Raw genomic sequence first — 13492 nt, forward strand, 5'->3', positions numbered from 1 at the left:
GGTGCCTATCTATGCATTTACATATAATTTATATTCTGGATCTTGAAAAGATTTGCTAATGGATGATAATGTAGTTACAATATTTTGTAGATTGTTAGCACTAATGCAATGTAGTTGCCATGTTGAAGCAGCCTCTAGCAGTTTCATTTCAAACTGCTTGAGTTATGTAGATTGCATGACCTCCATCCAGGATGCCTGTTGATTTAGGCAGATTATGTTTTAAATCATTTACTGTATGTCTCTGCTTATAAGAATTGCCTTCTTGGGAGCTAATCCAATACAAGTGAGTGATTCAGAATGTTGAATCAGTTTGGGGTTTTTCTTCCCCGCTATATAAACAGCAAAGAAATAAGAAAGTAAAAGTTAAAAGTTGCAGCCATTTTTTGTTATAGCCACCTGTAGAAAGTTTAGGGTTTTTTTGTAATGGGCAGAAAGGTTCAGTGTTAGAGAACACTGAAGAAGGAAAGAGTAATTTTTTCCAGTTATATCTAAGTTTCCAGTAAAGATATTGGAAAAGAGGATTGGAGATCCAGGTTGAAATTTGCCTTTAGCTGTGGAAACTCAGTAACTTTTGGTCAGTCAATTCCCAGTCTGACCTACCCTATAGGACTGTTAAAAGAAAGTTGAAAGACACTGTGCTGGGTATATTTTGATATTTTGGAGAAGAGCAGAGTTTAAGTCTAATCAGTCAATCATTCCAACTTATCCTTACCTCTTTCTCATCTGCATATAGGTAATCCTTGTCCTATGACCATTCTTTTAACAACTATTTGAAGTGACAGAATGGAGGAGCTAAGGCTATGAGACATGATATCTGTGGAGATTCTCAATCATCCAGGGCATGGTTGTCTCAAAGGTGTTTTTTTCAAAAGGCAACTGGACTTTGTTTTTTCTTGATGACTTTTTGCTTCTCATCCAAGAAGCTGAACTGAATAAGCTTCTTGGATGAGAAGCAAAATGTCTTCAAGGAGAACCAAAGCCCAGTTGCCTTATGAGACATGATGTTGAGACTGAAAGAGAAGGAAACTATATACTTCCCTTACAAGCAAGGGCAGACATGTCAAAACACAAGGCCCGGGGGCCAGATCCGGCCCGCGAAGTGGTTTCATGCGGCCCGCGAAGCCATCCTGGAAACAGTGTGGGAATGGCCCCCACTGTCTTGGCCCTGGCCCAGAGACTCTCCTCCTGCCAGAGACCCTCAGATCCGTCCCACTCTTGCCCAGGCCCCCATAGGCACCCTTGATGAGAAGATGTAGAGCTGGCCATGCCCACCCAGTAGGCCATATGCACTCTAGCCACGCCCACCCAGTAGGCCACACCCACCCTGGCCACACCCACCCAGCCCCCCGAGGGCAACCACAATGCTGATGCGGCCCTCAATGAAATTGAGTCTGACACCCCTGAGCAAGAGCATTTGTATATAAGAGTATTTTTAGATAAAAGTAACCAGCAAATATGAACGGTTGTTGTATAGGCCATTCAGAGAAGCATGTTCTTAGACAGCCTTGCAAAAAGCATGGGAAAAAGAAGTTAAACAACTCTAAAGAGACCCCATCTTCATGGACTCACCAATACAGGTTGTTCTCGACTTACAACACTTCATTTAGTGTCTGTTCAAAGTTACAATGGCCCTGAAAAAATTGACTTATGACCATTTTTCACACAACTGTTGCAGCATCGCTGTGGTCATGGGATCAAAATTTGGATGCTGGGCAACTGGTTCATATTTATGACCGTTGCAGTGTCCCGGGGTGATGTGAACAGCTTTTGCGACCTGACAAGCAAAGTCAATGTGGAAACCAGATTCACTTAACCCACCATGTTACTAACTTAAGAATTGCAATCATTCACTTAACAATTGTGCCCAGAAAGGTCCTAAAATGGGGCAACACTCACTTAACAAATGCCTAACTTAACATCATAAATTTTGGGCTGAATTGTGGTAGTTGAGGACTACCTGTAAAACAAGGCTAGAGTATTCCAGTCTAAGTTCTCATGATTTTGTACTCTGCTCCCATATTTTTGGCAGTCATTAAAATAGATACTCTGAATTTAGTCAGTTTGGCTGCCGAAAATCTCCAGGTTCCAGAAACTGAAGAACTCTGAGGTGATGGGAGGATCACCAAACATGGAGGATGGTCGTGTTTTAATGGAACTTTTGTACCCAATCAGAGAGGATCCAAAAAAGATCTAAGAAGATCATTGTTTTGCTAGTTGTGTAAGATTGATAACCAAGCATAATTAAAGCCCTAAATTAACCGGGGAAGGAGTTAGTAATACATAACTAACTGTAAACATTTTGATACAGTATATATTAAAAGGTAAAGGTTGCCCCGCACATGCGTGCTAGTCCTTTCCAACTCTAGGGGCCGGTGCTCATCTCCGTTTCAAAGCCGAAGAGCCAGCGCTTGTCCGAGGACGTCTCCATGGTCATGTGGCCAGCATGACTAGACGCCAAAGGCGCATGGAACGCTGTTACCTTCCCACCGTAGTGGTCCCTATTTTTCTACTTGCATTTTTACGTGCTTTCGAACTGCTAGGTTGGCAGAAGCTGGGACGAGTAACAGGTGCTCACTCTGTTACGCGGCACTCGGGATTGGACCCACCAAACTGCCGACCATCTGATCGACAAGTTCAGCATCCTAACCCACTGAGCCACCGCGTTCCTACAGTATATATTAGGCATACACTAATAGAGCAGCAGTAGTGCTACTTTACATGGAGCAAATTAATCATTGGAGGAAAGAAGGAAGTAAATCATAACTCCTTTACTGCATACCAAATTTCTTTGAAAGCAAATATAGGAAGAGATGGAGGGAATATTATGTTTCTCTGTTTAAATTAAATGTGGTTTAATGATTTATCTTTAGATCTGAAAGAGAAACTATGACTTTACTATCTCTTGAATTATGCCACAAAGACAAATTTTGTTTACAAGAATCTCTTTTTCATACTGGAATTTTTATGGTTGGATCCTGAGGGCCTAACTGTCCCACCCCCCACCCACCCCCCGGACAAATTATAATGGCTTAAATATTCATATGACAAAATGAGCCAAGGGTTATGAATAAGTGCAACAAAATGTGTTATAGAGCCTTACAAATGATGTTACTTTTCATTTTGTGAATGAATGTGGAATCAGCTCTTTTTTTTCAGTAGAGCAGTTAGTTCTGCATTAGTATATTAGATAAGGCCAAACAAAGGTGCATAGAACTTAATCTGATTATTTGCTCCTGCCTCTTTCCTCTAGCACAACTCTTGGTGGTTTCCCAAAAATGAGGGAATTGAGGGATTTCACAGGGTATGTTTGCAAGTGAATTGGGTGGGATCAGGCAACAAAGAATTAAAAAGAATTTGCCAGAACAATCTTATCAATGTGCTTTTCTACTTAAGCAAGACATTTGTAGATCCAGCCCACTATGGATTGCTTCAAAGCATCATAGCCTCTATTAAGACAGTAGGAGTGCGAGGGATACAATATTTATGTATTTGCTTATGGATAAATGCCACTTGCATTGCACCATTTATAAAAATTACAAGGCAACATAAAGCAATCATTAATAAACCTTAATAAAAAAGCCATGAAAAGCACCCCTCAAGTATACCATGCATTTCATAGAAGCTACAGATAATTTACAAATTCTTGGCAGAACACTAGGTTCTAGATGGGATAAAAAAAATAAATAAAGGTGCATGTCTTCGGGTTACCAATTCCATATTTAGAATTACCTATCACCATCTCATATAGTTTCTACGATGGGTCTTTGTCCTCCAGAATTAAAAACCCAGATGTATTATTAGAACTGACCCAGGCATGACCTTTGCATTATTTATTTTAACCATCTTCATTCTGGCTGGTGAGAATTTTCTGCTTAAATTCAGCACTCAGTTCTGTGCACAACTGTGCAGAAATACATTTAGAAAATGATCTAAGGTACTTTATTATTTATATCATTGTAATGCAGATTGTGAATCGGTTTTTAAATCTTATTTTAAGGATTGGTCACATTTACTCAGTGATCCAGTCTCAAACTATGTCAGAATTATTATTATTATTATTTTAAAAAAGGGGGGGAGCTGATCTTGTAATTTATGATTTTAATGAGTAATTAAGACCTATTGGTGAACAAGACGATATGATCCAGTTTAAGTATAAAACAAAACTCAGGGGTATACACACACACACACACACACACACACACAAGAGAGAGAGAGAGAGAGAGAGAGAGAGAGAGAGAGAGAGAGAGAGAGAGAGAGAGAGAGAGAGAGAGAGAGAGAGAGACTGTACACTAAATTATTGCTCCCTTTTTTCTGGAAGTACAATTAAGCCATGAATGAAGGGAAAAAATGTATTTTGACCAGATACACTTAAAACTCCAAATCAAGTATTTATTATTTAGCAAAGATTTGCAGACAGGGTTCTGGGTCTGGAAAAGATGAGTGTTGTGCCAGATTGTTCAGGGACTTAGGTTGTGTATATTTCTTCAAGTGATTCAACAAAGATTCATGGCATAGCCTAGATTCCAAAACTCCTAGGCAAGCTGACGGTTGCAAATATCCTTTCCTTTTGACAGCCTATGTCGCTGTAAGGGAACTGGTCTCTCTTTCGATATGTGCAGGCACACATATACGGTAAGAACCTTTTCCAGTAGTTCTCTAGGATCTGAACATAGGAGGAAATGTGCTCTACGTTCTAGTTGTTCCTTTACAAAAAACAGTTTCGGGACTTTGGACTGAAGGTATGCAAAGTGAGTGTCATTTAGCTTTTTGTGTCAATAAGAACTTATTTGCCTTCTCGTGTAAAGGAAAGTTAAGAATTCAGTGACTTGTGATATCAGAAATCTAATTGATTTATTTATTTATTTTTGCCATCTTTTTCTTAAACAGATTTTTTGGTGGTATATATTGTCATTATGAGATGTCGTCTCTCGGCGCTTCACTTGTGCAAATTAAATTCGATGATCTGCAGTTCTTTGAAAACTGCGGTGGCGGAAGTTTTGGGAGTGTATATCGAGCCCGATGGGTATCTCAGGACAAGGAGGTGGCTGTGAAGAAGCTGCTTAAAATAGAAAAAGAGGTAAGGCCCTGAGCATTACATTTACATTTTGAACTGGAAGTTATAGCCCCAGCTCTTTGTTTTTCATGTTTCTGAATTCTGTGATGTTTGTTTCCTTCAATTGTCAAAGCACATAATACTGGAAAACTCTACTATTAACAAAAATCAGGAAACCATTTTACAACTGGACAGCCAAATACTTTTGATAGAATAAATTAATTAAACGTCAAATAATATAGTGAGCTTGTAATAAACTGTAAACAATATGTTAATGAGTCAAATTGTTTTTACTTCCTGATTTTTTTAAGCAAATGTGCCATGTAAACAAGATGCTCTATCTTTTGCTAAAATAGTGCTGTTCCGGGATTGGATTTTTGTACTTGGATATAAAGTTACTTGTCATGTATTAATATTGTTTGTAGTTATCTTATATGAGCTAGAGGGCGATAGAATTAATAGTTTATTGTTGTTAGCATATGGATGTTTATGATTGTTCTTTGTTTTTATACCTTGTACTTAGCTCTGGGAAGTCGGGGGGGGGGGGAGGGGGGAATGGGGGGGAGGGACAGGGAGGGCTAGGTAGGGGTGGGGGGAGGGGGGATTGTTAAAGATAAAATGTACTGTAAAACTTTTCAATAAAAAAAAAGTTACTTGTCATGTTGGTTTTCCTGGGAATCACATGCTTTTTTAAGATTGAAGGCTTGGTGTGCAACATCGTATTTCAGTCAGACTTGTATTTTTGGAAATGTGTTGTAATACTAATAGGCATTTCCAATAAGAATCTGTCCTTTCATTCTAAAGCAAGGCAGTGCCGTTCACGCTCGTGAAGCACCTGTCCAAGGAAATTGTAGTAATGAATATTTTTTGAGTTGGATGAGGGTGGTGATGGGGCTCTGTGCATAAAGGGGTATCAAAGTTTCTCCTTAGCAATAATATATGTAGGGCTAATTCCTGATATAGATTTAATACTTCCACACTATAAAGAAAGTGGCTTTAGTAGGAAGAATATAAACGTTACAGTACTTTTAACATCTTGGTCTTTCTATATTTATTTCATTGCAGGGAAATAGGAGTAATAGTAATAGTCTTGACAGAAAACAGTTGCATGTTATGGGCAGTATTAAGTTCACATTTCCAATGATTAGCCAGAGTAGTAGGCCCTAACTCTATATGGATTAACTACTAGACAGTAAACCAAATTGATTAGTTCAAAGAGAGTAAACCATTTGTTTAGTTCTAAGTTACAACAGCACTGGAAAAAGTGACTTAGGACTGTTTTTCACACTCATGACTGTTGCAGCATCCCCACGGTCACGTGATTAAAATTTAGATGCCTGGCAACTGGCAAGTTTTTATGACAGTTGCACGGTTCCAGGGTCATGTGTTCACCATTTGTAACCTTCCCAGCCAGCTTCCAACAAGCAAAGTGAATGGGGGAACAATCACATGATTCCCTTAACAACTGTGGCAAAAAGGCTGTAAAATGGGGCAAAAGTCAGCTAACAACTGTTGCTTAGCAACAGAAATTTTGGGCTTGATTGTGGTCATAAATTGAGCACTACTTGCAGCAAACCAGATTAAAGAGTTCTTACTAAATGTTCTCATTAAACCAACATTCCCTTGATTGTCTTGGAGAATTGTTTTTTAAAAATCAACAAAGTAGTAAACACAGTAAAACAGATAAAATACAACACAACCAAGTTTTAAGTAGTCTTAAAATCTGTTTTGCAACATGTGTAGCAGCCAGTACAAGACTCATCTTCTTAATATCATTTATTTGTTATTAAAAAAATTGATATGTTTGAAACTGAGAACTGAACAAATATTTGAAATGTGAACTGTTATGCTGAAGAAAATTCATTTAAAGTTTATATCAGCAAACTACTTCAGTTTTTATGAAACAGTTGTTATACTATAATATAAAATAGTTATAAAAATCATAATAATAGTTATGATTATTTGTATTTCTCAGGATCAAAGGACCACTTTGTTTGATATTTTGTTTTTATTATTCATTATAAATTTATCTCCTGACTTTCTATCTATATGGCATTTTAAGTCAGCTTAAACAATTAAAAATGCAAATTCCAAGCATTAAGAACAAAAACAGTACAGTTAAATTTAAAGTGGCATTGGTAGGTAATTGTCTACTGTCAAAAATTGCTTCTGTAGAGGTCTACTCCAAAGTAGGTTTACTTGAGTTCAGTGGAGCTTCCTAAGTGGAATAGAAATGCACCCCCCAAAATTAAAGGAGCTTATCTGATATTTCAGATTTTTTTTTTTAACGACCCTGCAGTCCCTTGCATTGGAGGGAGAGTTGAGGGAGCTGAGTGTTTACTGGCTGGATGCCCTCCCTGACGCCTATGCAGAGTTTGTAGCAGATATTTTCTCTTTGCACCTAGATAGAGAAATATCTGCCGCTACCTAGGATCAAACTCATAGCCTCCTGATTGTGAGGCAAGAGCTTTACCTCTTGGCCACCACACCGCTCACCTGATATTCCTAAATTAATTAAACCAAAATTTTTGTGCTCTATTGCAGCGGTCTCCAACCTTGCCAGCTTGGTGACCCAGCCCAGCCCAGCCCGGCGCAGTGTGGGTGTGTATGAGTGTTAGGCACACGTGCGCTCACAGCTTCATTTGTCCAAGAGGTGCGTGTGCGTGCCCTCCACTCATGCGAATGGAGCTTCGGACGCAAGCTTGCACTGGCCTGCGAAGCTCCCCTCACACAAGTGGCAGGCAGTTGCACTTGTGGGAGTGGAGCTTTGCGCATGAGCACATGTGTCCTTCGCTCACATGAGTGGAGCTTCACACGCACTCGCTTACTTCTCCCGCAGCCTGGTTTCAAACAGGTTGCGGCCTGGGGTTGGGGACCCCTGCTGTATTCGGTTATGCAAGTAGACATCTGTTTGCACATTGTGGCTTCTTTTTACTTTGCTTTCTCCTCTCCTTCCAAAATCTGCTTTAAGGTGGTCCCACACTCAATTGAAGGAGTCATGCTGCCTAGCACAAAGACAGCTATTCTTCACTTTGAAGCATGTTTCTAAAAATATCTCTAAATGAAGCAGAACTATAATTTTCATTGCTTAGAGTAGGCAATTCAGTCATGTCACCTGTGTTCCTCTCTAATTCATAAATTAAAGGGCTCCACCTAGCTTCTTCTTCCTAATCTCAACAAAGCTGAACAGAGTCCTATTTGAATAGAAGACCACCAGGAAATTTGAAGATTGTAAGTTAGATAGGGAAGCTGAAAAATAAATAAATAAATAAGAAGTACTAACAAACTGTGGCTATGTTGCTGCTAAGAAATGTACACGAATATGCTCATTAGGTGTCAAGACCAACCCAAGGAAATTCTTAGCGTTCCCTTTTTAATTTAATTCAGATTGCAAATCTCTATGCCCCTTGCAGACCTAAAAATCCTCAAATTACTTGTGAAATTCAGCCTTAATATTATTAGCTGAAGGTTAACAATTTCGTTTATGATTGGTTGTGATTTTTTACTTTAAAATCATTGAGATGCCACTGCAGTTTCTTTCCATAAATACACTTTTAGCAGTCAGTTTGGAGCCTGTTTCATTCTTGGAAAAATTTAATTAAAATGTTCTGCTTGTTGTTGTTTGTTACCAGCAAATATAAGACTTATATGGGTCATGGGAATTTCATGAGCTAATAGAAAAAATATATATTTTTAGGTAAATTGAGCAGTTTTGTAATCTGAGAGTAGGGTGGTTGTATATATTGTCTGGGTTCATGGAAGTGTTAGAATTATGTGTATCTGGCATGTTTAATTTAATTTATAGCACATTGTCAAGAGATCCACACTAGCAGCTTATCCTGTTTATACAGTAGATTTACAACAAGAAATTACAGCCTCGGTATCCCACTGTAGGAGGGATGTCTTGGTCTATGGTGGCCAAAAAAAAAAAAAGGAATCTGGCAGTACTTTTTCCAAATAATTAATTAAAATGTATAAGCTTTTGTGAGTTGCAGCTAACTTCATCACATACACAGAGTGACTAGATTGATGAGGGCAAGAAAAAAATAAGAGGAAAAAGGTGTGGAGGAAAGATCAGGGAAGAGAGGTTGGTTATGTAGAAACATGCTATATGTATCACATATTACAATTACGCTGTCAGTTAACAATTTGAATATGTTTAATATGTTAAAAACTCACTGTATATAACAATGGCTTGCTTGATGGTGCTGTTAAAGTCCAGCTTTCTCTAAACAGTAACTTTTAAGTTACTTTTCTGTAACTTTTAAGTGTTCTGGGGGGTTCAACTGCTTTGATATTACTTCATTGTCGCTTGATTACTGATGTCAGACTTGTGTCCTGTCTATGCAAAGTTTGTCTATTTTTCCTGTATAGAATCCATATGGGCATTGCTGCAGACAATGACTTACATCACTGTGGAGGAAAAGCTTCTAATCGTGTGGGTGCATTAATTGTGGTTTGTCATGGGGCTGTTGGTGGAAGCACAGTAGACATGTACGTTTGTGGGAGAGGGAGAGTGGATCTTATGGTCAGAAATATCTGAGGTAACTTTCAACTACATACACTAAGAGATGGAAAGAGCGATGGCAAGTACTAATGATAGCTGAATGAATACAGGATGAAACGTATGAGTAAAAATGCAGAATTGTAAGGACAGAGTTGGAAGGCCATTGGGTTCCCAAGTTCTCCTCCTATTTCTTCTTCCTTGATTATGTCTTCTCTGTTGGGTTGTGTCAGGTCAAGAATACTGTATCTCATTCTCTTAAACCCTTTTCCACTCACCAAAGGAGGAAATTACTGGAAAGGCAACGGAACAATTTTTTAGAGGCACAATGCTTGCCAATGTTTGCCTCCCACCAAATGCTGGAATAATTGAAGTCCCCACCAATACTATATCATGTCTTGGTCAAAGATTTACAAGTTTATTTTTGGAAGCATTTTCTCCATAGTTTTGTGGAAATAAGTAAATAGCAACAATAGCAGTGTTTCTGCATCCTTCCATTCATTTAATCCACAATTTTTAGCACAGTGAAGTTACCGTATTTTTTGGCGTATAAGACGACTGGGCGTATAAGACGACCTCCTACATTTCCTGTTAAATTATAGGGTTTGGGCTATACTCGCCGTATAATACTACCCCTCTTCCAACGCACACCAAATAAAAATTAAAAAAACATCAGATTTGATTTTAATATGGCAATTTTAATTCAAATGCCTATGACATGCAGGTACTTAGTAGGAAAACTGTCACTTATAAACATAAGGCTGTTTGTCATCAAACATGTAAACATAAAACAGTGCAGGTGGATTAAACTTTTCCTAATTCACTCTAAAGCTTTGCCTGCGCAGACCAAATGGGAGACCCTCTCCAGGTTTTCTAGCCAGCCCGCCCAGTTCCTGAGTCAAATGTGTCCTTAGAGCTAAGCAGCTGCTCTGGCTGCTGTATTCCCCACCTGCCTTTCAAGTTGGGATAGACTGCAGCTGCTCTTCAACTTTAGAAGGAAAGACGCCCAGACCCCAGCCTGTAAAAAATCACAGACTGCAGCTTCTTCTCCAACTGGTCCCGCTTTCCCTGCGCAGACCAAATGGGAGATCCTCTCCAGGTTTTCCAGCCAGCCCTGTCCCTAAAATTTCAGCACCCGGCGTATAAGACGACCCCTGACTTTTGAGAAGATTTTCATGGGTTAAAAAGTCGTCTTATACGCCAGAAAATACGGTAATTCATTCGCAAGTAACGTAGACTTCCTTCTTTTATTACTTCTGGGTTGTGTTTGTGTGTGTGTGTGTGTGTGTGTGTGTGTGTGTTTTGAACAAATCTGCTTTATTCCATTTTGGGGTGTCATTCCACCAAGTCTCCATAATACCTTTTAATATTTGCTTTTCTATATTGAAAAGTCATTTTCATCTTCTTTATTTTCTATATTCTGGGCACTGGTACTATATATAGATAATGAAGCAATGAAGCCTATGAGCTAAAGTTTCTTCCTTACTGATTTTTCTTTTGTTTTACTAAACCCCATTACCACAATATTCCACTTTTCTTTTGTAGTTCACAAAGAATTTCTAAAGAATTTAGTTTAAATCCCTCCTATTCAGGTTTTCCCATATTTCAGTGAAATATGTGTTTGCGATTCTTGTGAGCTGAGTAAGTCCATTACTGTACAGGTAGTTCTCAAGTTACAACCATTTTCATTTCGCTTGCCTCCAGAAATCGTGGGCACTCCATCACTGGAGATTTTTAAGAAGAGACTAGACCAGGGGTCAGCAACCTGAAACAGTGAAAGAGCCACTCGGAACCGGTTCCCTCACAAAAGGAAAAATTGAGAGCCGCAAAAAATGTGTGCACATGCACGTACATGCGCACATGCGCAGAACAGGGTTTGACTGAAGAGTGGAGCCAAGGCGAGATATGCACCTACCCTGCATATTTGAATTGATTGGTTGAACTTTTTTAGTCCCACTTTTTTTTTTTTTGGACTACACATAGCAGAAGACTGGGAGCCGCAGGAGACGGCTGAAAGAGCCGCATGCGGCTCCGGAGCTGCGGGTTGCAGACCTGTGGACTAGACAGTCACTTGTTTGAAATGGTATAGGTTCTCCTGCTCGAGCGGGGGGGCTGGACTAGAAGATCTCCAAGGTCCCTTCCAGCTCTATTCTATTCAAATCATAATGCTTGTAAAACAGGTAAGTTAGATGACCAGCCCGATTTTATGATGTTTTTTGCGGCAGTTGGTAAGCCAATGTGGCAGTTGTAAGTATGAACCCATTGTTTCTTATCAGCATGGTTTTGCTGAAAACTAGAAATAAGTGCCAGTTTTCTGCAAAACCATTGTAAATGCAGCCATGTTGTTCAGTGCTTGAAGTTTGGATATAAGACTTCAGGCTGGGGGCTCTTGCCCATTGGAACTTCAGATCTTGGTCATAAGTCCTCTTTCTCAGGTAATTTGTAACTTTGAACAGTTGCTAAATGACCAGTCATAAGTTGAGGACTATCTCTGAAGGAAATAAGAGAGGAGGAAGACAGCAGTCAGAAGACAGCCTGGCCCAAGAAATTAATTTGACTAAATGTCTTGGACATGCCCCTCCAGAGTTCCCAGAAGATAACATGAGGGGTGGGGGAGGCAAATTCAGGCTTGCAACCTGAATAGGTTGCATATACTTAAGTTTATACTTACGTCTCTTAGTCTTGACTTCCTTGTTGGGCTGACAATCATTCAGATCCAGAAACCAAATCTATGGATACCTCTGATTCATATAATACAAGTTATGTTCCTACAGTCCAAAAGGAATATATTTTAAAAGCAAGTATAAGCTGGAACAATTTGACTCAATAAAAAATTAGACAAAGATCCTATACTTTCAAAGGTGGATGCTGGTTATAGAAAGAGATAAGGTCTTGAAATACAGGTAGTCCTCCACTTACAGCAGTTCACTTAGTGACCATTCAAAGTTACAACAGCACTGAAAAAAGTGACTTAGGACCTAATTTCAGACTTATGACCGTTGCAGCATCCCCATGGTCACGTGATTAACATTCACATGCTTGACAAACCGACTCACATTTATGACGGTTGCAGTGTCCCGGGGTCATGTGACCATCTTTTGCCACATTCTGACAAGCAAAGTCAATGGGGAAGCCAGATTCACTTAACAACCAGTTTACTAATTTAACAACTGAAGCGATTCACTTAACAAATGTGGCAAGAAAAGTTGTAAAAGGGGGCAAAACTCACTTAACAAATTTCTCACTTAGCAATATAAATTTTGGGCTCCATTGTGGTCATAAGTTGAGGACTACCTGTAATGGATAGCTAGTAAGATTTTTCTTTTTAAAAGAGAAGGTAAAAAAGAGTTTGCAGCTTAGCCTGATCCTTGGAGAACACTTCACAACAGCAGAGGTTCTGGTGATGCCTCGTACAAGTAGAGACTTCTGAGCTATTGGTGGGTCGTAGAGCATTTAGGCTTGGCTAAACTCCAGAGGATTTTAGGATTTAAGCGGCTAAGAAATAAGTGCTTATAACCATTAGTATGAATGGAGCAATCTGTGTTAGCCAGAGAAGATTGCTGGGTCTGAGTGACATGCAGCCTAATAGGCCTTTGGGGGAGAAGAGAAATTATGTCAAATGTACCCAATTCCCTTCCCGCCTCCCCCGCTTACTTTGTCTTTTCCATAAAGACAGTAAGCTGCCAGATAAATTGACGCAGTCCCAAAACATCTGTTTACACCGTTTGAGGTTGAGAAATATAGCTACGTGAGTAAATGGCTGAAGTTGCTGAAGTTTTCTCCACAACCGCTTCTCCCCCAAAATTATTCCAGGCTAGAGCAATAAAGGATATTCGAATGGTCAGTCTTTGTAAATGTTTAGAAAGTGATTATTCTTTTCTAATAAGAGCTAGGAACGAGACAAAATATTTGTGGTCTTGAGCAAAATGTGTAGG

At 39.3% G+C, this 13492-nt stretch overlaps 1 protein-coding gene across 3 annotated transcripts in view; it reads left to right on the forward strand.

Annotated features, from left to right (window-relative positions):
- Positions 1-4674: 4674 nt before the first annotated feature.
- The window catches only part of MAP3K20 (mitogen-activated protein kinase kinase kinase 20), an 80019-nt gene continuing 71201 nt past the window's right edge, over positions 4675-13492 (forward strand). For 2 of the 3 annotated variants that reach the window (XM_083348093.1, XM_083348094.1), the window contains exons 1-2: positions 4675-4748; positions 4888-5077. In XM_083348093.1, the coding sequence (XP_083204219.1) occupies positions 4919-5077 (159 nt within the window). In that variant the 5' untranslated portion in view covers positions 4675-4748; positions 4888-4918. Of the gene's footprint in view, positions 4749-4887; positions 5078-13492 lie in introns of those variants that run through there. The other variant, XM_083348095.1, reaches the window with a different exon arrangement.

Source organism: Vipera ursinii, assembly GCF_947247035.1.
Source record: "Vipera ursinii genome assembly, chromosome: 1".
Taxonomy (NCBI): domain Eukaryota; kingdom Metazoa; phylum Chordata; class Lepidosauria; order Squamata; family Viperidae; genus Vipera; species Vipera ursinii.